The sequence below is a fragment of the Leptosomus discolor genome, chromosome 1 (genome assembly GCF_034619465.1).
Source record: "Leptosomus discolor isolate bLepDis1 chromosome 1, bLepDis1.hap2, whole genome shotgun sequence".
NCBI classification, from domain to species: Eukaryota; Metazoa; Chordata; class Aves; order Leptosomiformes; family Leptosomidae; genus Leptosomus; species Leptosomus discolor.
Window position 1 is genome coordinate 123,952,759 of NC_141391.1, and position 27,369 is coordinate 123,980,127.

The 27,369-nt window shown below is 38.1% G+C and overlaps 1 protein-coding gene across 1 annotated transcript; it reads right to left on the reverse strand.

Annotated features, from left to right (window-relative positions):
- Positions 1 to 956: 956 nt before the first annotated feature.
- On the reverse strand, positions 957 to 22,096 carry ZPLD1 (zona pellucida like domain containing 1). The gene is made up of 10 exons (XM_009946779.2): positions 21,988 to 22,096; positions 16,606 to 16,826; positions 13,327 to 13,508; positions 12,576 to 12,648; positions 9,315 to 9,412; positions 8,680 to 8,760; positions 7,668 to 7,839; positions 6,155 to 6,263; positions 3,104 to 3,133; positions 957 to 1,132 (listed from the first exon to the last, which is right to left on the reverse strand). Exons 1-10 carry the CDS (start codon positions 22,091 to 22,093, stop codon positions 957 to 959), a joined length of 1,248 nt encoding a protein of 415 aa, XP_009945081.1. The 5' UTR covers positions 22,094 to 22,096.
- Positions 22,097 to 27,369: the final 5,273 nt, after the last annotated feature.

Below are 27,369 nucleotides of genomic sequence, written 5' to 3' on the forward strand. Positions count from 1 at the left end.
CCCATGTAAATTAGGATATTAATGACAGTTTTACCCAACTGCCAAATGGTGCTCCAAAACTACTTTTGTACGAGGAAAGTTTGGGCCTTACTTGTTTGTATCAGCTTGCCCGTTCAAGGAGTCAGGAGGAAAGGAATACCTTTCCCCTTGGAGCAGTTCCTGGGGTTGGAATTTGACTGAAGGCTGCAGATGTAGCAATTCTGTGCGGAATTAACTTTCTGCTGCACATTAGTTAGATTTAAAGCTCTCACTGATTCTCACTCAATCATTTTGCTGGAAAAAGTTTTTTCCACCTCAAGAACTGCAGCACTGTTCCCTGGAATCAACTGCAGTTTGCCCTAAACTATTTGACTCAAAGATACTCAGCCAAATTCTGTCCTTCACATGATAGCACAACAATTCAATGGAAGATATATTTAAGAAAACATCTCCAAATTAACAATAAGGAAAAGTCACTTATTCTAAGTCTCTCTGGGGTTATTTTTAGCAAAGATAAATGAAAACAAGTTCCTCCTGAGACTTCATTGTTTTTTCAAATTTGTGAAAAACACCATCACAAAATAGAAGCGATCCTCAACTTGGTGTTTATGAACTTAGGAATGATTCTGAATGTCTCAAGTTTTGTATAAGAATGGCATACCTTGGAAAGGTTCTCACCTTTGGCATCTTCAGCTTTGAGACCTTACTGGGAAGCTGGAGACATGAACAACCCATGGGCATGATGTCATACCGTCTGATCACAAACACAACTGACATTCTCATAATTTTCTAGGATTGTTACCAATACAACTGCTGCTTACCTACACAACAACATCTAACAAACCTACAAATATAGAATACCTGGAATAAAAGCTGGATACAGCTGGAGTGTTGCCTTAATATTATTCTTTAATGGAATCAGGTTTCATGGAAAAGGAAGGCAACCCCAAATAAAAAGTGCAAGTAAATCATCACTTTCAGTTGAAAACTGGGTTTCGGATACCATTCAAGGCTGGACTGTTGGGCCACTTTCTGTATAGAAGAGTTAAAGAACATACAAAAGAGAAAATGCTTGTGATTCCTAGGATGATAATGCCTGAAATGAGTGCACTGGTGACTGAGTTCAGCTGGAAAGGAGGTCCATTTGGATGAGCTGCAAGCAGAACAAAAATGCACAGGTAAGATCTGGTTACAATCACTCAGTAGTGCCAAACACTTCTGTCTTTTCGTTACGACACCCTATATAGAGAATAATTACAATGAAAGGACTAAAACTGTACTTCAGAACGATCACCTGTCTGCTTGGATAAAGCTTATCTAAGTATACATTGAAAACAGTTACTAGATCTTTCAATATCCATCATGCTGGGGGATAAAGACAGTAAGGATACTTCTAAGGCATAATCCCTCATATGCTAGTGACCACCCTTGGCCTGTGCTATTTAAGGCAAGACTGCCGTTGTCCAAGAACTATCAAGGCAGAGGTATAAGGATTTTTGGCCTAATCAAGTTAATGAAAGGATTCCTTCCTTGATACCTTTATCCACACCTAAATTCAAGTGTATATAAATCCTTAGCAGGCATATCTGGCATCAGGTACCTGAGCTACTCTCAATTTGCCTCTACACCTTCACAGAAGGCTTCTTATCATGTTTATCAATTCTCAGGTAGAAGAGGTAACATATTTACTATTTAGTGTAGCTCAACAGGCTGTTCATGGACCAGTTCCTGGATACTGGAACACACACATCCAGCCTGTACCATTTTTTCCAGCAGGAGGTAAAACAACCCACATTTGAGCGGTAGGTGCTACCCAAAACACCAATGTGTGTTTGCCTAAGAGCTGCGTTTGCCACTATCAGGGCTGGAGAGTGAGGTGAAATGACAATACAGCTTCTGTGTGGGAAACCAGACTGCTCCTCGCAGCAGCAGCCCCCTGCCATCAACATCATCAATCCCTCCCTCCTCACCAAGGCTGAAAAAAGTCAACTCTGTTGATTGGATTGCCTTCCCCTTCTCAACACTGTGCTGCCTTCTGACCTTACCTGTCTTCTCTCCACTACAGTAGAAATCCCACCTCACTCTCCCTCTACACTCTCCATTGGGACAGCAAGAGGCACAGGAAAGGCTGTTGCTCTGGCTTGGAAAGAGAGGGCTGCTGCTTTTGTTGGATGGGAAGGAAAGGTAGCAGTCATTAACATAGCAAGCTGTGCGCAGCAAATGAAGAATTTGGTTTTTATTATAATTATTTTAATGATATCCATGGGTAGGAACACACCAGAGAGCAATTCATTACAGAGAGAACTTTGTTCCCGTGCCAGGAAAGAAAGGTAGCTGCTTTTATGTGGTCTAAGTTGAGAAAAGAAGGGAACAAATAGTAATAGACTTCAGAGGACAGGATAGGTTGCTTGTGCCGCTCAGTCCTGTTATGAACAAGTAAGAGGTGGAATGGCTCAATGGACTGCTTTGTTACCTAGACCATCCTTTCTTAGTCATTAGCTGCTCCACGTTTCCAGTAATGGACAGGTTGAAACAAGTCCTTCAAAAGCTCAAAAGTGAAGCACCCTAAAACTTAGAGACCTGATCTCCCCTGAAGCTTATTTCTTTCATTGCCCTAACAGACTACAAGTTCTATCCAAGTTCCTTCATAGGCTCTTTGTGTGTTCTCTCTGCCAGGAGAACAGGAGCTGAAGCAGAGCTGTTTCGACTTTGAGCTGTGAACTGAGCTGGACTGCACCATAATAACCACTTTGCTGCTCTACTCTAGCGTGGCATAAGCAAATTTTACTGCTTAAGTCTGATTTTGCATCTGGCGGTTGCAATGTTCCCACACCCTCATATGTGATAGCAGCAGACTTTCATTTCAATTCCATCATAGGAATTAGAAGCTGCTATGTTGGTGGGGCTGGGTACACAAATTAAACCGAGCATTCCAGATTCACCAATTGCTTTCTTTACAGCATGTTAGTATTGACTCATTTAAATGACAAAAAAAAAAAAAAAAAGCCAAAAAGAAAAAATGCTCCAGCTCAGTGCATAGATCTCAATCAAAATGGTTCATCTCCTCAGTTCTGTTTCACTCATAAACCATCTTTTATGTTTCTTGGAATTCTGATTAACTTACCAAGCTGTGAATTGTTGGTTGGCGTCTCATCTGTACAAAACAAAAACAGGATGCATTATATTTTACAAATACCTCTAGCTACCTCCTCCCCTCCTTGCAACACAAAAGCCAATAGTCCTAACTTCATTTTTAAAACACATCAGCTATACTTGCATCATTGACTAGCAGCTTTTAGCATCTCTGGTAGAATAAGGACGACAATATTAATTACATTTTTGATGTGAGCACACCAATATGAAGTTACTTAGTATTCTGTGGCAAAAAAAACCCTGCAACAAAACAAACACCACCTTAATGCAGGAACCTCTTAATTGAAAAGGTGACCAGTTCTATTCTGTCCTCAATAAAAATACAACCACAAGCATGATATTATATGTAAGTCCCTTCACTGTTAATCATATTACAAGAAGATCTGCACAGGAAAAAAAAAATAACCAGAGTTTTTCAAGTAAAAATACACCAGTGACCATAAATGATTACAAAAATACCCTTTCTGCTAGTTCATTTTTCTTTTTAGAGTTACACAGTGGCACTATATTCTGGGAGACATTTGTATTTTGTCTCCATCTTTACTTACTTACCATTGTCCATCTCAGAACTACATTTCTGGTCAATATTTTTGCTTTTTTGTGCAACTTGTAAGCACAGCTCACGTATACATTTGTTTTGAGCAGCTGCCTTCTAAGTTTAAGTGAGACATCCATCAAAAGCTATGCAATTTCACCCTCACAAGTAGGCACCTGCTTTGATTCTATACACAGAGACCAAAATATTCTCTGCTGTGTATGTCTCCTGCAATGACTTATTTTAGATTAACGAACAAGAATAAAGTTTCTCTGAATAGAACAAAATGTTAGAAATAAGAGTTCAGAAATGTACAGGAGAAGGACCATTACTCATTTGCAGTAGCACTACTCAGCTCCTATCAAGCTAACTGCATAAACAACTCTGTTACCAGAGCAATTGGTGACTAGACTAATGGGGAGACCTGGCTAACTTGAGGTGCATCTGCAGACACTGATGTGCACAGGATCAGCTCCAGGACAGAACCTAGACTCCAACCTAAATGAGGGAAGTGAAGGGTTGCACATCCATGCAACTGCAGACCGAATACTGGCATACATACTATGGTAAGTCAGGTGCAGCAGGTTTTATGCACTCTGTACAAAATGTATCTATATTAAAGCTGGACCCGAGTTGGCCTTGAAAATAGTATAAGCACCTCCATGCAGCACCACACCAGAATAAGCCACTGTACGCCAGCACTCCTCAACCAAAACCAGATAGTTCTGTTCAAGTTCCCTCACGATCTTCCTTCCCCCTTTCCTTCAATATAGTGTTCATGAACCTCACATTCTTAATGGGCTTATTTTCACAACGGGAAAGGACAGTGGAAGGAAATGCTAATTCCCTCTTTCTGCTCCAGAAGGAAAAGTGAAGTGCAAATCGGATTAAGACACTTGCCCAACGCCACTCAGGAAATTTGTGGCAGAGTTCAGAACTGAATCCCATTTTTTCTAGGGTACTTCCCATCAAACCATCCTTCTGTCAGCAGGAGTGGGATGCTCCAAAAGCATACTATGGAGATGCAGAAATAGGTCTAATATAAAAAGCTTTGCCCACATATCTCAAGTAGAAGACACCTAAAAATTTATTATTTTCCTTTTCCAGCCTTATTCATGTTTTGATTTAAAAAAACCCCAAACAAACAACAATCAACAGTTGTCAAGAAATTATAAAAACTTTTATCCTTTCTTTGGGGTCATTAAACATCTATGGGCAGATCTTTATTTGCTTAAAGTTATGCAGTATTTAAAGGTAATTGATGAGTATCTTTTTTTTTTATTATTGTAAAAACATCATTCACAGCATTTGAATCATGAGCTATATTACCTAATAGGGGTTGCTCATATTACAAGCTTCATCTAGTTTCCATTCTTTGCCTAAGGCAGTGTTTCTCTAGCATGCATGTTTGAGCAAATCTGTCATTCATTTCGCACAAGTACTCATGTATGCAACTTTGAAGTGAGTTCTTTTCACTTTTTCTTGACTAATCTGATAGCAGCAACTCAACTGGGACTATGTATAATGCAGGAAAAAATACTCATTTTCATTGCAGAAATGTTGCTTATAACAGAGGGTATTTGTTCTAAAAATGGTCTCTTGCTAGGTAATTCCCTATTCTGGAGGGTCAGTGGTTCTCTGTATGTGTGAGCACAACCACTTTGCACATAAAGACGGATTCTATTCTCCAGTGTTTCAATTATTTTTGCTAGACGAAATTCAGTCCTGCTTTCAGCTCCCTAAATCTAAGACTGTTTAACTGTATCTACTTATAAATATCTGTAAACAGAATCTCATAAACTTTCGCAAATATTTTATTTTTATTGTTTTGTCAACAGCAGTCACATAAATCCTTTTCAGAGGCTGCAGATTGCATTTAGAGCTGCCTTTTTTTTTTTTTTTTCGTTTTGAAACTTTGGCAATAAAAATTGAAATCACAAAATTTCACCCTGGATTTAAAGGAGTAGATTTTGGGCCACTCTGTTTAGAATTTACAATGTGTTTGTTATATTTCTTTGTCATAGCTGAAGGCTAAGTATAACATGTATTAACTTTATGCAATACTTAGATAAAAACCCACATGTGAAGCTGGAAGAAATGGTGAATAGAAAGTGACAGTGAATATTCATTAGCTGTCCAAATTAAATTGCAGCACTGAACACAGTACCTTAAATTCCATCATCTTCAGTGAAATCTGACAAAAAAAGAGAAGTCAACCCACTGAGTTTGGGCTTTTATAATGGCCTTATATGCATAACAGTACCTCACAGTGATTTTAGTGGGTTAGGGAGGAGTTATGTGAGAGCCAAACAGAAACGTTAGCTCAAAATTTCTACCAAAGACTCCAACAATAGGGGGAAAAATACGCAGCAAACTCATGGAGAATCCACCCTTTCTCTAAGTCTGCAAATTCATATTAAACTGCAAAACATTTCCCCAGATTTCTGAAATTCCTGCAGTCCATAGAAAAAGTTTGCACATTCCTACCACTCCTTGTAATGATGGGGCCAGCAGAGATTACAGCATTGCCAGAGGTGCTCTGAGGGCTCCAAGTTGTCCTCCCACCAACGTCTCTTCTTTCTCTGTTACTGCAAATCTGAGTGGTTAATCAAAACAATCACAGTTTCAGAGTGAAATGGAATTATTTCCCTTCTGTGCTTCCTGCTCTAATGTAAACTCTCTTATAAGTAATACTACAACTTTGATTTTATTTCTTAGTATGCATTAAATTACTCTGCAATAAAAACAGCTGCAGTATTCCCTAGAAGTGTATCTTATAAATGCCTGGTTTCCCGTTGTATTTTGCCTCGCTTCGTTTACAGAACTACATTGTTGTTGTGTACAAGATCCATCTTCTAGTATATTAAATTTTCAATAGTTAATTTCTCAAAGCTTTGTTTACAGACAATTTTCCCCAACGAATGTGTTTTGCTTGACTAGGGATAGACAACATGCTACAATCCCTATTCTCACAAGCTTCTCAAGTTAAAGTTTACACATTTTCCATGGAATTCTAAATAGCAATGACCCACACTAAAACAATCCCCAGCACTCTGTCATCTGGAATCCACCTTTAACTTCTCTCACTTATTATCTGTCTTAATCTTGGTACTCAAGTATGCTTCAACCAAGTGCATTTATTTAATTTCAACTTCTTGTGAAAGAACTTCGAAGCACTCAGAACATAAATTCAATAGAAACAATTAATTATTTAAAAGTGTAATATAAAAGTATATAATAATGTACAAAATGTCAGAAGCATACTGAACTGAGAGCATTTTAAAATTCTAAACGGAAAGTCATTCAATAGGAAATGATACTGCATTCTGAAGACATCACAGAATATACTGGTTTTATATGTTTATTTAAATGTTTCGATTTCCAAAATATATTTGTTGTTCCTGACACTCCTAAAAATAAATATTTTTTTAATTGACACAACTTCATGAACTTCAACAAAACAACAGTTTACAAACTACAACGGAGGTGGGTAACAAACTATATGGGATACAATAATTTTTTTTTCCCCCACTATCAGAAACTCTTTCAAATTTCCCTTGTCAGTATAATGGCACTTGCTATAGCTTTAAGTTTTCCATAAATTCTAATCTAAGGATATTTCTATTTATCCACTGTGCTTATGGACACCTTGTTTCTTAGATGCTATACTAAGAATATCAGCTCTGAAGCTGTCTCAGAGTAGTTACTTTTAAAAATGAATTAAGGACCAGAACGCAAAGAGGTCATTTCTCATGTGTTCAACAACTTGTGTTTTCCAGGTCTGGTATTATTCTGTCTCTGGGTGACAACATTCATTGCCCTATTCTTTATCAGTTGTTTTACATTCCTTCAGACACAAAAAACATTTGTACTTGAGACTCTACAAGTGACCTTCATTCTGTGCCATCCAAACTTCTATAGCACTTGTACAGAGAATAACTCCAGTGTGCATATTTTATATCCAGATAATTAACAGCAACTTCTGTCCACTGAAACTTACTGGCACAAGAAAAGGACAGTCATCTGCTCTGCACAGCTTTGTCACGCAGTGAAGGAAGACCGTAGACATCTTCTGGTTCTTGTGCTTCACAAAGCGAAACACCTCAAAGGAAAACCGGCCCATTTGGCTCTTGCCATTTTCAATTATAGTCGTCTGCGGGTCCTTGTCACAGCTGTTTTTTGGAGAGAAGATTAAAACCAGGATGAGCAGCTGTATGATTAGCATTTTGACGCTCTTAGCTGAGAATAAGGTAACTTGAGCAGCAAGATCACTGCTTTAGCTCCTTGGAAAAGAACACAGTGCCCTAACGTGCAACATGGGCAGCCAAAATCTGCATATTAGGCTGCACAGTCCTGTGCTGAAATGCATTCCTACAAAAACATTACGTTTTGTTTTGCAACTTCACAGCTATAACCAAGGTACCATTTAATTCCAGGGCCCAAAGAAACTTGAGACCTAAAGCAAAAAGTAATCAGGTATGCTAACCACTACAGACGGGCAACTCCAAATGAAGACAGTATCCCTCCAGCAACCGTCATCGATAAGATTTAATCCCAGATACTGCCAAGATGTTTTATAAAGTTCTAATTCAAATAAATGTTATTACTGGGAGTAGAAGCAGGAACACCTATTTATCTTTAATAATCTACTTAACTACTTTCCCAAACTGGAGTCTATGCTGTTTTATATCACTGTCATTCACCACAAGGGTACCTTTGGTAAAATAAAGGCCAGTTTAGCCATTCAGTTTGGGTGTTTCTGGTGCCTCCAGGAGAGCCATTTTGGATATATGCTTCTCTGCCTTCATAGTTCTTACGACTTTGCACTTGCTTCTATGTTTATATTCACAAACAAGATAAGTCCTGACACGTTATCTATAAGCCTAGCCCTTGATCCTTCCTGCTAATATTGCTTAGACTTTCCAGGCAGTTTAGAACACCACTGTTGGAGCGATTTTTAACTGTTTTTTAAAGGAAGGACCCACAAAACAATGGGTTTGCACAGACCCTACCTGAAAAAAAGATCATATCGAAGATCATCGCTAGGATTACCAGACGGTGTGGTGTAACAGTAGTCCATCAAAACATTCCACCTGCACAGAGAGCAAAGTGATAGATGAGGGGAACTGGCAACTTAAGAGTGGGGGTGAGATAAGATTAAAAGACATTACAGGTAAGTGTACAAACTGATAATGCAGGCTGTTACACTGAAGCTGGGTTACTGTGTTTAACAAGCCATCCTGCATTCCCAATATATTACTGGTTTCTTCCCACTACTTACAAAACCAAACAGCGCAGCAGCAGAATTGTATAAATCTAATAATTTGGTTTCATCCAAGTCAAACACCATACCAACACACATTGTATACCTCCTCTCAGAAGTCACGGACAAGTAAGACTAGAAATCAAAACTATCCCAGTTTTAAAAGCCCTGGAGCTTCTCACTTGATCTTACAGAGGCCTTTTCTTAAATAACAGCAATATAGGATTTAAAGTATCATTCAGGAAAACTTTCATAATGAGGACAGTAGCAAGATATGCATTCACCATCAAGGACCTGATACCCTCCAGCTGAGGGCAGTGATTATCAAACATCAACAATGAGCTGAATAGCAAGCAAGACAAGAAATAAGATCATTTATGGTACCTGCCATCGAGGTTGGTTGCTCTTACAGCTGCATATATTTTGGTTTTCAAAGGTAAACCTGTACTTGGAATAAGGAGCTGCTGGCTGTAGGTTGAATCCTGAAAAACAAACATTGCCACAGTGTACAAGAAATCCCACTGTAACAACCCATCTGCATCCATACACTGAACTCCCATCTAATTTTTCTGACCTTTCTATGTAGGACAGTCATTTACTTTGTCCTCCATTAGGAAAGAAGCAAAAAAGCAGTGCCAAAGCATTTGCCTACAAGTAAGTTTGTAAAGATCAACAACGCTTGACTGGCATTATCCTATGTAACTATTTGGGGGAATTTATGATTTTATGAAGTGGTTGGATTAGTGATTAAAGAAAAGGTATCATTTATTGACACATCAGTAAGTCCCAGTGCCTACAGGCAAACACAGCAGCTACTATGGTTTTCTAAAGGAGCAGCTTAGCTGGGTTGTCACAGTCTACCCTTTCCCAGGAAAGGTTGTTAAGGTTATTCGATTTAGTGGAGATTGCAATGCCTCCAGGTTTTATACATTTTAAGTCTGCAGTCTGGGAGAACAGACACATTCTGTTATGCAAAATGTAGTTTCTAAGGAAGTTGGCTTGTTGAAGGCTATGAGTCACAAACATTTCCATTTCAATTCTAACATTTCAAAAAAGCTGTGTATAACATACAAGTTGGGAATTCCCCATATACTACTACATAGATACAGCTGTTTTACTGGATTCTTGTTCGAAGGCTGAACCACTAATGTCACTTTAGCAACAAAGCCATGAAATAGATCTGAGTGACACATTAATTCAGCGTATCAAAATGGACCTACTGGTAACGTCACCTATGTCAAATAAGTTGCTAATGCAGAAAGCACAGGAACTCAGCATGTTGAGACCTCTTGTAAGTGGTCAAAACACTCAGTATATAAGAAAAAAATTGTTAAACAGAATTTTGACCAGGTTCAGTGTGGCAGGCCAGACCAAGAGTAGCAGCTGACAGCAACAAGAAGGATTAAGCACAAATATCAAGTATTTTTTCAAAGGAAACAATGCCAAAATTCACAGCATGCCCAATATTCAATCTCTGCAGTATCAGAGGCCTTGAGAGGTACACATGCACACACAGACCAGCTCTGCGACATACACAGAGCAAGCCCTTGAAGATCCATTCAAGTGAGATCAGGTAAGTTTGGCTTCTTTAAAATTAATTTTACATTAATATATAGCTCTGTCACATTTTGCAACTGATTAAAAAGGTACAACAAGTCCCTCACTATTACATTCCATTGTTGTTGGGTTTTTTTCTTAGAGTAATTTTCATTCATTTAAGCAGACACTTACAGGAAGGCCTAAAAGTACATAGCCACTTAGGCTCTGTGAAAGCCCATTAAATGTTTTGCTACTAAACTCTGAGTCCAGTATAATGGCTCCTCTTGTCTTTCCTAATGATAACACATGCTACCGCCACAAAATAAATGTAAACATCACCTTGTGAGAGAAGATGAAGGTGATCTGAGGAAATGAAGAGTCAATGTTAGGAAATAACACTACAGCTAAAGTTTGAAAGTACAGCTGCTCGCAGTTAAAAGCCACATCTGTATACAACCCCTCACCAATACTAAGGGTGGACAGGAGCCTCAAGGCCCCTCCCAAAACCAGGAGTCTCTAGTGGGGACCAAATAAGCCTGCAGAATCAGAGCTCACACTGACCATGGGTGTCCCAAGAGGCACTCCCACCCAGGCAGACTGGAAGCAATGCACAAGCTGCCTGTGTATACATCCAGCCCTAAGATGCAAACCAGAAGGGTAGATTCATTGCTTGAATCTGCCAGCCTTAGCAGTATTATTCATGGTAGCGCTACTCACTAGAGTGAGTAATATGACTGAAAACAGAAGGATCAGACACCACTGTTCATGGCTGACTTGCAAACTCACTGGGGTAGGGAGGATGAAAGACTATTTTGGCATGTAGCATTTGAGGAAAAAGTGAGCATCAGTATGAGCATCAATAGCATTTATACCTGACCGTTTGCAGAACTGGGCCCTGAAAGGCAACAAATGTGGTGGTCAATGTTTGCGCTAACTGAGAAATTTGGCTACCCTCACCCTGCCCCATCTTTTTGGTCACAGGTTTATTTGAAAATGTGAGAAGTATAATCTTCATTTTAATGGATTATAGGTTGTTATTTGGAGCTCTGCTCTGTCAAACAAACATGATTTTTTTTAAGCATGCTGTTGGAAAATGTCCTTTTACAATATTTATAGCTCATTATGTTCAAAGCATAAAGCATTGACTTTTAAATCAGTTGCATGAATTATAACTCAGCATCATGATGGCATGAATAATAATGCAAAAAAATCAGATTCATAATTTACAAAAATGATGCTTGATAGATTGAAAAATTGGTATTTAAATCAGGTATTTAAAATGTATGAATAAAAATTTTAATCAACACGAAAATATCATTTCAGGGATTAATGTTAAGTAGAGGCCCGTGCATTTTTCATGTTTTACTGTCATCATCCATATTTACATAATAAAATCTTTTACAATAATGCATATTCAAAGTTAAATTATCTAAAAGATATGGAGGAAGTGTTATTTGAAAGCATTTAAAACAATTAACCCTTAAAATCTCAAAAGTCCACACAATGAAGCAACAAGTGCAGTGGGCTATAGATTTGGAACAAATCCCACATCCCTCAATTACAGATGATCAAAACACTCTGATGAGGCTTGAACACAAAAATACCCCAGCAAATGTACTACAGTTTATTGCTAAGGGAACATGCCTGGAATATTTTTACAGAATTCCACAGAATATTCTCTGTATCAGTACAAAGTACCTATACATATATATACACACACACACAGGCAAACATAATTAATGCAAACACAAGTATGCACTCTGGAGTATGATCATTACTACTACAACCGATCAGTCATGTGACACTACGACCTGAAAGCCAAAGCTGTAAACTGAGGAACTGTATAAATACAGGACAAAAAGACTGTGTGTGTGTCCTCAAAGACCAGCCATACAAATACAAGACAACAGGTACATGCAAACAAAAAGTACAAGGGAACTTCAGAGCTGAAAAATGCCTGGATGAAAGGCCTGGTTCATGGGAGGAGTGGGAAGGAAATAGCAAATAAAGAAGAGGGGTTTATACTTTGCTCTGCTGATTCAGCTTGTACCCACATAGTGCAGAGATTAATTTAGTCCAGGTCATACTACTGTGTTTTATACTCACGTTGTAAAGCAACAAATTCAAAGTGCTGATAAATGTACCGTTGTTCTCTCTTACAGAAATAGCAGCTGATGACCTACAACAGAACCAGAAACCAAAAACCATCACGAACAAAGATATCTTATTTTTGGTTTTGCATACTTCAGTGGCTTTTATCATTAAAAACCCCTCAATGAGTCATATTACAAGGAGTTCATTTATGCATTTGGGTTATAAACTTCAGAAATAGGAATTTATAGTGGAAACACTGACAGAACCTTAACTATGCAGAAAGTGATGGATACTGATGAAAACATGAATCAGAAAAATAATTAGCAGAGAGGCAAAGTGACAAAAAGGAACCTGCTTTTCATGATGCACAAGGTTTACTCATGGAAATATTTTCTCTTGTACTCTATATTCACACACTTAAAAACTATTTCACAAAGAATTTCCATTTTCTTGATGCTACCATTTTGTCATCAGAACACCTGAATTTTAACGGAGTTTTACATTATCTAAGGCTCTCTTCATAAAGGCAGCTCTTCAGAAACTATGTTGTCTCATACAATGATGCTACAGAATTATCTTTTCCTTTGCATCATCTCTTCTTTCAGTGCTTTTTCCTTTCCTTTTACTCTTGCACAGCTAAAAATTTCTACATTCACAATGCTGCTATGGCATGCATATATTTAGGTGTACATGCACATATACGCATACCTATGGGCTTACACAAACATAGGAATGAAACACATAGAAAGAAAAGCACACTTACGAAGCAAGCTGGGTATTGTTAACCAAGTACTCCAGTGGATAGCTACAGCTAAATTTGTACAGAAGCCCAGGCAAATAGCTGATAATCGTGGGTGGGTCTGGCGTGTCAATATAGCCTGAAACATTACCTATCTGTACCACTGAGGTATTTCCATAAGCACTGATACCTCGAGCTGAGGATACCTATTGAGGGAGACAGAAAATTACTATTATCAGAAAGTTAACTGTGGAAAAAAACGTACCTAAGGACACTGATGCTTTAGCCCGTAACTTATCCAGACATATCTTCAGAAAATCCTTCAAAAGTTAATTTAGTTTAATAACATGTTCCCTGTGTTCTGTTTTTCATCTCCCCAAAAACATGCATACACAGTTCACAAGCGATATCCCAACACAGACTTGAACAACATTTCAAAAAACTGGTGAATCCTGGAAGCACTTTTTTTGGCAGGTACTTTTTACCTGAGCATTCCAAATGAATTCATGTGACTTACTGGGAAAAGCTGAAGGAACTTTTCTATTACAGTCAAAAAATATTAGCTTAAAGTGAGCTTCCATATGCAATAATAAAGCCAATACAGAAGCAATTTCATTCACAGAAACAATACTCTGTCACTCTCGTTTTCGACATATCAAAACCAACATACTCTATAAGTAGATTCAAGCCAAATAGCTGAACTCTGAGTCTGTGGTTTTGTTTACATTATACATCTCTAAATCTAAATTATAAACTATGTGCAAAGAAACGCTGTCAGAAATGGAAGAGATGAAATGTAATACAACTTTAATGCGAATGCAACCTTAATTCAGTCCCTGCATATGTGCTATCCTGGGTTGCTCAGGCTCACAGAGAGTGCAGAGCCAGCAATAACATGCAGCTCTCCAGAAAACTGAAGGACTCTTTCCTCCCAGTAGCAGCCCAGCCCCACTCTTCTGTAGCTACTGATCTGAATAAGGAGGTGGTTTGAAAACAGCAGTTAAGTGTCACATACCATTGTCTCAGTAGGCACATACACAATAAGGCAAATTAACACGGCACTGGACTTCCACTGTAGCATTTCTTTTGTATAACTGTTAGCTGAACAGATGTTTTCAATAGCTTTAGAATACACAGTTTCTTAAAAAGACATTTCATTATGGAAAAATCATCTTGAGGTGTGCATGAGTTGTAACATTTTGCACTAAGTACCACAGGATACAGAGAGGTATTTTGATTTCTTCAGCTACGGAAAAAACAGCTAAAAGACAGATGCAGGCATGCACTTTGCCAATAGTATACCTAATCACTTGCTAAATAGAAGGAAAATGATGAAAATCAAATTTTCTAGGATCTATTCCTTGCCTAAAAGCATAGGCTAGAGAGTTAAGGTAGTACAGCCAGCTACAGCTCTGTTTAGCTTCCTCATCACCCCACCCCCAAAGAATAAAAAGTTGCCTCTGCCATATTACAGACAGACCTGGGTTTTACCTTAGTTCTGCCTGAGCTGTTGTCTTGCCTTTACTTTTATTGAAAATTAGTTTGAAGGTCTTTGCGGCGAAACACAGCCAATAAATGCACAGGATTGTAGTACTCCAGTGTGGGGAACACGATAAGAAATGCTCCCTGCTCCTTTATCCTCTTTGTGGCACAGCACATACAAACTGAGAGGATGAGGGGAAATTTTGGTTATATTTTTAGCAGCTGCTACTTTATCTTAGTATCTTGTGCAGCCTTGTGGGGGGCTTCATGGGGAGCTCCAATTATTTGGACTTACCAGACTGATTTGGTTTTGGGTTTAAAAAAAAAAAAAAAAAAAAAAAAAAACATGAAATGAAACAATACAACCAAACACACAAAAAAAACCCCCAACAATCAAGCTCTTACTATTATAATCAAATAGCAAGTTCAGGGAGTTTATAATGTGATCAGCTACATGGGAACAGGAAGAAGTGGCTTCCTGGCAAATTCTTCTACTGCAAGTCATGGAGGTGCTACAGCTTTTCAGGGAAAATGGGAGAAGAGACTCTCAAACTTGCTGAATTATTTTTGTTGACATTTTAAAGGAAAACTCAGCCTGAGGCAAATAGGTCACAGACTATATCAAACATTTCAGTACAGTTTCACAAAATTACTAACAACAGAACAGGATGTTTATTATAAAAAGTGACAAGTATCATCAAGTTCAAGTATGAATTCCAGACAGAATATAAGCCTTAAAAATAATGCATTTTTACACTTGTTTTTGTAAGTTATTCATAGAGACTTTGATACAAGTCATCACTGCTTGTACAGTGTGATATACACAAAAACTCTCCTCTCCCTTGGTTTAGGTGGTTCGAGACCTGACTTCCCCCCCCTCTCTCCCCATTCAAAGTGAGATAAAGGCACTGAAGAAAATTGAATTATAGTGGTACAACACAGACTTCAAAGTTAGCCCCTGGATCAGATTCTGGTTCCAAAGATGCACACACAGTTAAGGATTAGATTTAGTCATTAGCTGTACAAAGGTGTGCATTATGCATACATGAAACAGCAACATAAAACAGACACTGAAGTTACACCACCAGGCAACATAGCAAAACACCGTAGCACAGAGTGGCCATGCACTAAGAGATGAGAGCTGAACACACAAATCTGAACTTCAGGCCCGAATCTTGACTTCTTTTTCACAAATTAAGTACATAGGTTAGACAGACTTTTTTTATTGTTGTGGATTCTTTGGTGGGTTTTTTGTTTGTTTGTTTCTGTTTCAAACATTCAAAATTTGCTCGAAAACTTCCATTTGTTGCCAGGCACTTCCATACTGAGCTGAGATCTTCCAACAAGGTGCAGCACCTTGTGGCACAACTAGCAGAGGTGTTTACTGTGGGTTGGGCCCTCTGGCCAGACTCTGAAGTCACTGCCTTATCACAGAAAATATGAGATCAGCCAGCAAACTACTCTCATACGACAGCACAGAAGGAGGTACCCAGACTATAACGCTCCTCTATCTAACCCACCCAGCGAGAGTTTTAAAATATGGCCTGGAAAAATCTCATTTTTTCACTGGAAAAAAAAAAAAAAGAATTAAAAATATACCTTCTAATCAGAGGACAAATGTGTGTCACACCACATTTTCTCATTAGTAATCAAGATTATACATTACCGACTTTCTCTGGTTTTCTTTGATGTATGCAATATACTGCTAACTGGGAAAGACAAAGTAAACATTATCTGTAAAAGGTACAATGCTGTCAAGGCCATTCACTTAATCTTATGCATAAACAGCCGTGCTACAATTTCACTTTGACTTTTTCTTACCACTAAAGTGTTTCCACAGGATTCCAAAGTACTCAGATTGATGATGAAAATGACCACTGCTGGAAAGGTGTTGTTATTGATGAAACCCCTGCAGTGGGCATCCCCATGTTTCCCATTCAGTGCCAGATCTGTCTCAGAATAACCAGAGAAAAGAACTGTGCAAAAATTTATCTTCATAGTAATTGTCTGTACTCCACAGAAAACATTGATATCTCGTTCAGCTGCAAGAAAAATACAGGGAAAGACATTGTAAGAAGATGTATTTCAACTAATCACCGTATAGTTATTGTAGCAGTTAGTCTAGTGTTGTAACTTCTCATTGAACCAATTTTTAGACCCCAGTCACAGCAAAATATTGGAATATAAAGGCCAGAATTGCATTATTCTGAAGAACAAATTTGCCTCTGCAACTTGAATAAAGAAAAAGCAGGAATTAATATAGCAATGTAGTCTATCACCCAACAAAACCATTATTGTAAAATTCCCCAGCAAATCATTTAGTAGCACATTCACAAACTGAAGCACTGCAATGGAGTGGAAAACAGCAAGTGGTTAAATATTTGGAAGCTGATTAAACAGCCCCCTTCTGGAACAGAAATTTTCAGCAATTTTGAGAAACTCAGGAGGCCGAGCTCTGCCTTCCAGCCCACTCTGGCATGAAAGTCAGGTGTGTTTGTCTGAGGTTGTGTGGAGTCCACTTCGTATGAGACCGCAGTCTCAGGCTGTGCAGACTTTGAAGTACAATCAACAGCTTATCAGAGCAATTTATTATGATATCTTTAAAGTGGGTTTTTTTGTTAAGAACCATCAACTTTAGCTTTAATGAAAAATCTGTTGGCTCTTGAAAGACAATGATCGATACTACAAAGTGCATTGCAATCTTTCATTCTGCAGATTATGACAATACAAAAGACCTAGAAAACAGCAACCGTTACAACTGATCAATTTTTGAACAGCAAAGACCTTTTTGGATGAATTTGACCTTTTATTTGAAAGTTCTGAAGATTTTTATGTACTTGAATGGAAAAGAATCAGGTTAAGATATAGGCACAAGCAACAGTTCGTTTTGCTTTACAGCTGTAACATAGCTTTTCTATAAGCTCTTCTCCGCCTGTAGATGACTGGGGGTGCTGTTCTGTTTTTTTTCCCCTACAGCTTTACAAAAAGACATACTGCGCCGTGTTAAACACAGACATTACTCCTTTATATAACTCATTTATTACATCTGCTTAAAGATTAAGTGCTATTAAAAATCGCAGAACAACTTCAGTCAATACTATACCATTAAGCCTGCTGAAATGAATTGTTTCACTGCATTGTCACAACAGAGAGGAAATGAAATCTCCATTACAATGAACTAGCTCTTCCCCCATAGTACAGGAGCTCAGGCAGTTTAATTTAGACAGCTTTAACGGTGGCTTTAAAGCCAAAACAATCAAGTGCAGGAAATAACAGGCTAAACCTAGTCCTGAGCTAATGTGGTGATAAATGTTACTCACTGGGTGTAAATTTGTGCAGAAAGGTACTGGAGGCAAAACAGGAGTTGAAGTGATTTGGCATAAAATTCTCCTGGTTTGCACATGCACATAATTCCGCTAATGTAAGGTACAAAGATCAAGAAGCAGCATGCCTTGGTTTTCACATGAGGACTGTTATGATCCATTTAATGGGTATACTAAGGTAGACGGGCAAAGTGCCCTTACTTGGACCAATGCACAAACAGTCAGATTGTACAAATTGCAGGACTTAATATAAAGTAGCTCCGTTAATTTTATAACTCACTTCAAGCCTTTTAAAAACCAGGATATTACTTTCCCTGTTAAGGTACCATTACTGCTTGTAAAATCCTCATTCGACACCAAGCGAAATGAGATCATACAATACAAAAACAACCTTTGTGCGATACAGGAGGATAAACAACCTTTCCAGACTGAACCTTTTCTGCCCACTACTTTACGAGAAAGTATCGTTGCCAAATTAGTCCATTCTGGAATTAAAACAACGTTATTTGTTCAGAAATTGATCTGAAACCGGCTGCAAACAGATCCAATGCCCCTTTAGATGCTAAACATCTAGCTTATTTCTTGTGAATTTAGAAAAGTAAATATTATTCCCATATATGTATAATTTTAAACAAAAAAAATTTGCATTCCTACAGTAAAAGCTTCTGGTTTTCTGTGTGAAAGAGGAGTAACAGTTTGAAGGTTAAGTCACCCAGCTGATGGGGGCTTAAGTGTAATTACCTCTTCGTCACAGAGTTTCCATACAGGCGAACCACTTGGCTTCTTTCTGACTCAAATCCCACAAGCTACCTATAGCTGGCAGTACTCACAGGGGTGTCATGTGCAAAACAGTAAAGCTCAAGAGGTACATGGATATTGCAGTAACTGAGACCATTTTGAATCAAGGACAGGCTCATGGCAATGTGAGCCAAACGCTGACAGCTCCACTGCCCACTTCTACTGTGGTACCCTTCCACACATTGCCAAGTTTCACCCCAGAGCAGGCAGCAAAACATCTGCAGCGGACAAGAGTTTGCCACAGAACACTGTTGACAAGTCATTCCACCAGGAGTGCAAAGACACTTATAGATCATAACATAGCTTCTCTGCATGAACCTCCTCTCTGATCAAATCGCTGCTTTGATAGTGAATTAAAATGCATAGTGTACGTGAAAAACCTGCAATATGTTCTTAGCTTCTACCAAGTTCTCAGTACGAGCCCCCTGAATCAAAACTGTGCTTTTCCCATCTGAAGACAGACAGACTGCTAAGGGTCCATCCCCAACAAACCTTTTAAAAACTATACTTTACTGCAATGCAGAACCAAAGCTTTTTTCTCCAGGTAACTCTCTGAAAGATGGCAGGATCTAACCTTATTACATAGCTTAAAGAACACATCAAGCCTTTGGTATAAAAAGTCACAGAATTTTCAGGCTGCCAAATACGGGTTTTTTCTTCATCCCTGCTGACGCTACACTTTAAAAGAAACCTGCAAACTGCAAAAACAAAAGTCCTGTGTGATTATCCATCATCCTATTTATGTAGCACTATCCCTATGCAAGAAGTCACCTAAGCAATGAATGATAAAAACACAAACAAATGAAAAATGGATGAGCTCCAAGGTTCCTTTAGGAAGGCTTAATTTCTCATCTTTGCTGAAGACAACTTCTGTTCTTCACTATATTTAAAGAAAAAGAGCAGACAACTTCAAAACCCAATGGTTTCTCTGGTATCTGCACACCACAGTTCTCAGCAAGAAAGTCCATTCTCGCCTCATGTTTGGAATTTCAACTGACAACAACGAAGACTTCTTGTGTGAAACAAATAAGGAATGGGAAGAAAGTCTATCCATAATCAGGCTCTGTGAGCAGTATCTCAGTCTGGAGAGATACTTGTTTTGAAACATTCTCCTTTTTGATCTCTCTCTCACCAATCCCCATACATTTGAACTCTGAAGTCAGTGAGGCCAGCACCCTCAAAGCCACAGCCTGAGTCAAGCGCTGGGGAAGCAAGTGTAGCAAGAGTGAGCCCCTTCTCCCTGCAGAGGGTCTCTCACCCATCTTCTGGTGTTCTTGAACTCAGAAAACAGCAGCCTCACTCAGCTCTGCTAGCCCCAGCCCATTACGTAGCAGTGCCTTCTGTATACCGAAAATAATACCTATCAAGTTTGGGGACAAAAGGGTTTTCTGCTTTTTGCCTCCATCTCAAATGCACAACTAACAAGCAGAATTATTTTTCTTTCCTAGCTCTCAAAATCAGCACGGAGACTATTGAATAAATTCCAACATTTGAATCTTTACTGCCTGAGATCACAAACAAGAGCGAGTAGGACTCTAGTCTCAGCTCCTACAGGCAGTGTGGGGTAATTAGCATTTATTTTAAAAAAATAAAATAAAATCTGTTTACTTGTAGCCTAGACAGGTTTTCTCCCAAGTCCCTGAGATTTGGCAGACATGGACTCTGATATGACCCTTTTTTATGAGGCAGAAATGCAAGAGGGCCCTAAATACCTACAGTAAGAGATGGATTCAATTTATGAGTATCACATTGCAAATATAAAATGTTGGCACAGGGCTGGTGCAAAAAATGACCAGAGAAAAATTTTTGAAGCACAGAAAGAGGAATCTAAGTTTCCCTCTAGCTGTTGCAATCCTCCCAAGAAGCCTGAAATGTGAAAAACTATGAAAGGTTGATCTGAGACAGGTGGGCACAATTCACCCACACTTTTGAGGCAAGGCTGTAAAAGTTTTACCTAAGAAGGGGAATATAGAAGTAGTTTGTGAAATACTCAGCTAAACAGCAATTTTGTCAGGGATGGAGACAACACATTCGATCTTCTTTGCACGTCTTATTTCTCTGCCCTTCATATTCACATCAATTAAGTGAAAAAGGATCAAACGAACTGTTGGTCTTTATGTCAACAAAGCACCTAGCAGTGTGATGGTAGCACAGGAAACAAGAAACAGACTGTAGGCTTTCTGCTGACTTAAGTTTAATAAGAGAGCTGATCCTTCCTGAAAAAAATCAAAACTGTTATTATTCAGAGAGCAACAGCACCGAAAGGTATTACAGTGTAATACTATACTGAGAGTTCATCACTATACTGTTCAATTCAATTGCTACCTCAGAAACACAAGATGTCAGCAAGCCAGTAGCCATAGACCTTTTTATTATTATTATTATTCTGTCCAAGAAACAACTGAGGCAGGAAAGATAAGCAATGTAACAGAAACTAAAAGCATTCTTTAGCTAAGTAAACCATGATACACATGTCACTAAGACTGAAATTACATTTCTACTTCTTATTTTATTAATAGCTCCAGACATCTGGTATCCCTGAAATGACTTAATTCCCATTTTCTTATAGAGGCATCCCGTTGCTTCATGTGTCCCTAAGCAAGCATTTAATGTTGAAGTGAGGCACTAAATTCCGCCATCAACTTAATTTTGCTCAAAGATAGGTATTTATTTCTTTATTTCACTAAAAGAACATAACTGTATTCTTTTACCCAGACAAAACATGAAAGAAAACCCAGATAGAAGTTTCAGACTCTTAAATCTATAGAGAATATTTACAACAAGACCTCTGGTGACTATCTTGGACAGGATAGAGCTCTGGCAAAAGCAGGTCAAACCTTACTGATGTGAGGGGAGTTGTATTCATTACTACTAGGCTGAATTCGACCCACTGTGATATTAAGAGGAAAGCAAAGTAGAACGTTAGAGGAGTCTCATTGTCACCAAGATAGTAAACACTCACTTAATGTGGAGTCCTACCCCCAGGCTTCAAACAGATTTAAAGCTCTGTATTTAAAAATAAGCACTGCTTCGAACCAAGACAATAAAGAAGCCATTAGAAAAAAGTCTATTAAACACTTACCAGGAAACCTGCTATGGAGGTTAGCATCACAGTTGTATCCATTGAACTGAGCAGTCACTGAAAGCACTTTAATCATCAGCAGGAGCAGTAACCATACCTGTTCCATTGCAAAACCTAGCAAAACATTAGGTGGTTATTACACACATCTGTTCATTGCATTAAAGATGGTTACTGCAGACTTTTAACCACTCGGGAGGTGATGGTCTCCAGCAAAGGAATTGGGGATAAAGCTCACAAGCTTATGAGGCCACAGTCAGCAAGGCCCATTTCTCTGTTTCCGAGTAACGCGTAATTTCTATTAACTTCTACAGCTTTTAATCGTAAGTTGTGGCAAAAAAAGGTACTCAAGGATGATACAAAAGAAAAGAGAAAAAATCCCTAAAATATATGGATAGATTAGGATTGCTTAAATATTTAGACTCCAACAGCTTTTTTTGACATTTCAGTGTAAAAATTCTTTGAGAAAGACGTCTTAGTACAATAGTTTTATTTTAGCCAAGTCCTTGAAAACCATATAGAAAAACTGCTTGCTGAGCAATTCTCAGGCTCAAGGTCCTAGAATAAAAATCAGTTCATATCTGTTTGCCAAAAATCTGCTCTTTGAAGCATGCATGCAATTGCATTGAGCTTATGTACAGAGTTGGCACCAACCCTTGCATCTACTTGAATAGTATCTGGCAACCAGACCAGGAGATCAGAACACATGAATTTCTAGTGTCTTGAGTAATTATTCCTCTTGGGAGGAAAACTCCAAAGTGTAATACCTGTGGTATTTAGCACAGTCAAAAAAATCTGATTCATGTTTTTGTCAAAAATATATATCAATATAATATTGAGATTTTTGTCCATGAATCCAAGTATTACTGATTTTTAGGGTTTTTTTATTTATAAATTTTTGTAATCCTAGAAAATATCTCTGATGATGTGGACCTCAAATGCAGCAGTGCTCTCCATTTGCCTAGATGGAAACTGAGCAATTCTAAGATTTAGGAGGTTTATTTTCTCTAAGACTATAGATGCAGAGGTGCTGATCATCACCTTTCTCCAAGTGGACATCAAAGAACATTTGTAAACTCCATAGATGCAGCACAACTAAACGCAGCCATATCTGGCATGGCAAGTGGCTGTCATGCATCGCTGAGAAGAACTGGAAACAGCACACAGAACATTTGAGACAAATCCTCGCTCTTAAGTGGCTACACAGTAGTCTGAGATAAAGTCTGCTCAAATTAATAGAAAGGCTTCCACTAGTTTTCAAACCAGGCTCACAGAGTACACAAACCTGGGATTTAAAGTACACAAACCTTGTGTTAAAAGACAGACCCATAGAAGACACTCCCAAATACTCTTTGTCAGCAAACAAACCAACTATCATAAAACACTGTTCTAAAAAGTCAAAGGAATGTCCAAATGTCTGGACATTCACTCCTATGTAAATTCTTCCTTGGAAGTATATGGAATAAAAATGGAGAATTGTAAACATCAGCTTCCTGCTAAGCATGCATGTTTGGTAAATCAAGTATAACTTTTGTTATCATATCGAAAATCAGTTTTACTAGCAAGTTCTGCACAACTTCCTCAAAGTGCAACCTATAGCAACAATGAAACCTCCTTTTATTCTCAGGTGGATACAAACTCTAGATGAAAGCAACTCTTTGACCCCCTACTCCTTTTCCATTAGATTCCTGTGGAGGTTGACTGCACTTGCACTTGCTGATGGAGAACTGTGAAAACATAAGAAAGAAAACAGAATTACTAACTAGGTTGCTACAAAATTTCTGTATTTTCATGATCTCCTCACCCTCTTTGTTACTCTCAGACGGAGAAGTAGGCGGTGTTTTGCTTGTTTGTTTACTATGAAAATTCATACTTTATTTTGAAATAAACATATTTTGCTTTAGTAAATTGGCATTTATCCAGTGTACTGGAGCCTTACCTCTGCTTATACAACAGTTACATCAATAAAGTGGCTACTACTGTTCTGTTGTATATGAGCTGGTTTCTGATGCCCATTACAATGGTATAAATCAAGGGCAATTTACCAAGATCTAAATCTGACTTCAGTTTTCTAACTGCCATGGTACTTTTTGCTACCAAAAAAACTATTTGAAAATAATTTAATGAAAGATGACACTGACAAAGCTGTAGTTATTATTTTCAATGAAAAGCAGAACTTACAATAAATTCTAAAATTTTAATTATTAAACTTAACTTCTGCTGTGTTTCAGAGGAAGGAGAGATGATTGCTACAGAGCAAAGCTGAATTAAGACATTAAGTATTTATAGCATTAGTTCTTCAGCTGTATTCAGAACAAGTCAGATTTTAACACTACCAATAATGTCCTACTTGCTTTCTGGCTATTGACTCATCTGCATTTGGATCAACATGCAGATCCACAGCACTGGCTGAGCTGGCTACTGCTGATTTCAGTTAAATAAGTTAGGAACATGCATTATCTTCCATTTCTTGAGAGAATTGCAGGGGTAGGAAGCACCCTGAGGGGTTAACCTCACCTATCTGCCCACCCAAGCAAGAATCAAGACAGCCGTTCCTGCTTTTCCAGCCTGTTCGCAAAGACCTCTGGCAATTTATTTCTCAACAGAAACTTCTAAAACTTCAGTCTCCCAAAAATATAAGGCGTCCTAACCAAAAGATTTGTACTGTACTGATACTGCTGAACATTTCATCCAATCAAAGAAGCATAAAAGTTTTATCAAAATAGTAACAGGAGCATCATAATCTTATTGCCTGTACATGAATACGAAATGAAAATTCCATGTACAAAAAAAGGAAGGCAATATGCGAGTGTCAGAAATAGGGTGATTTATCATCCAAGAGTCAACCAATTCATGTGGAAGATATTGGCCGTTTTTCTTCAACTTATTATACAATTATTTAAGCCTTTTTCAAGGAATACAGCTCTTGGTACTTTCCAAAAAAATGCTTCTTTGGTCTAGTAGAAAAAATACTTGGCTGTTAAGAAAGACTTTCATGATTCCAAAGATGCCAACACATACTGCAAGGGAAATGTGATCCTTTCTATCTATGAAAATCTTAACTGACAAACCCATACGAGGTACCAAGAGTTCTCTTCTGTGTTTTTCAGACCTCATCTCCGGTTTTCTCTGTTGAGCACCTTCAAGGATCTTAATGTTTGCATGTGTTCCCATCTTTTGTTTATGATATTCACAGTGTAATTCTGTCTCACTGAAATGCCCAAATCACCTCAAAAAATCCTGTCATAGTCACTTAAATAATTTTACTTCCAAATATTTCTGCCACCACCCATCCACCTAGGGATCCCTCCCAAACAAGGTCTGGTATTTTCTATTTAGCAAGGGAACCGTTCTTTCCCTTGACTTGTGGGTGGAGGTAAATATCCATGTGCAGGACTTCCATTAACATGAAAAGAAGTTCACATGACAACTATTTCAAGCATTACTAGAACAAAAGAGCCTTAACGGCCAGGTATAGACAAAGAGACAGTCAGGGATTTAAAGACCTACCAAACATGGTTGGTTAAATAATTTCAGAAACCATGGTTCACATAGATTTATTTCTAAAACAATTAATTCAAAGGAAAAAACAGCCCAACATACCCAGGTTTCAATGTAATAAAATTAGAGTAAACTTCCAGAATGCTGAAATAGCCAGGTTATGAATCTCTGCTGAACCAGTTATCTACATATTCAGCACTGAGTCACAACTGCAGGACTTACTGTTCTGCACTGCCTACCACTGAAGAGTACAGACATAAGAGTTGCAATATGCAGTCCTCAATTTAATTGATAGCAATTTACAAAGCCCTTATCCCTGCTTTCATAAACTTCACCACATCAGAAAAGCCACACAAAATTTCAAAGTAAAGATGTTTATGATTTAAGCAAAAACCATTTTGAAGTCAATTTAGGAATTTAGTTTCATGGAGAAATAGTGGTTTGACCTATCTAGATTCCCTCTTATTTCCTCTCTTATCACCTGACATTCATTTCTCTACTTCACCCACCCCCTCTACAAAGATCTTCAAAAATTTTCCATTGTGAGCAGCATTCACTAATCAGCCCTACATTTTTACTGAAATTCATTTGTGAGACAGTTCTGAGCATATTACTTATTTCAAATATTCATCCTGTATTTTATGAGAATGTTCTATAATCTACTCCTTGTCCTCTATTTTTCATTCACAGGGTGCGGCAGTTCTGCAAAATAGTATGGTGATCTTTCTGCCTTCTGACTGCACAGGTCTTTCAAAAAACCAGTTAATAGTAATAATGAAAACTTCTAAAAGAAAATTACAGATGTGATAAGCACGTAATAAAGCTGGTGGAACACTACTATGTGTTTTCATACATATCTAGTAACTGCCTAAATGCTCTCTAGCATTGTACATTAGGTCTCTACAAGTAATGGAATAGAAACGTTACAACTTTACTCATAAAAATATTTTCGAGTTATCATTATGTAGTTCAATGAGTACTTCTCAGTCATCTCGTGACAAAATAGTTCCTTGTCTTTTTAGTTTACATTCACCTTACTGACACACTTGCTTTTGCATCTGCACTCAAGTTGTGAATAGTTATGAAGTGTTAACTGTATCGCTGTCAGGTTCTCCAAAACCGCTTTGCTTCTAGACAGGTAATAGATCATTTGTCATCATTTAAAAGTAACCCCGTGAACAAAAACAGAAGAATACCTCTCTACCTCAAGTTCTTCAGCGGAAGTTTCTCTTTTAACTTGTACATCCCATTGTAAGGAATTATCCAGTATTCACTATTGCCTTCCACTTTATCTCCTTGACTCTTCCAATACAGATAAAATAGGACTTGGGTCTTTACAGTATCTGTTTTGAAGATGAGCCTACAAAACACTGATAATTCCCTTTTTTTTCAAAAAGATTGTTACAGAAAAAAAGGGCACCTGAGATTTCAACTATAAAATTTCCCTCTGCTTGTGGATAATGTTTGGTGCTGAGACTTTGAAAGACAGTATTTCTTTTCTTACAGATTTCTCTGATTTCAAACTCCATAGTGCCATCCCATTTCTGACACCAAGCAAAACCTGCAAAGCTGAAAAAATGTACCTATGCAGACATACACACACATGTATATACACGACAAATACATGCACACAGGGGCACACATATCTCTTGAAGGTCAGAAGTTTCCTAAACAGAGGACTAAAGCTGATGACAGTTAAACCTGTGAACGGACTGTATGTTCCCAAATTTACAGTATTTGAGTGCACACGGCACAGAAATACAACAAATGTAATAATATAACTTATATGAGGAAAAAATAAAACTAAGAACAGATACCAGTACACCCTAGAATGTACAAAAACAGCTGATTTTTTTCCCCCATAACATGGGAAAATACTTTGTT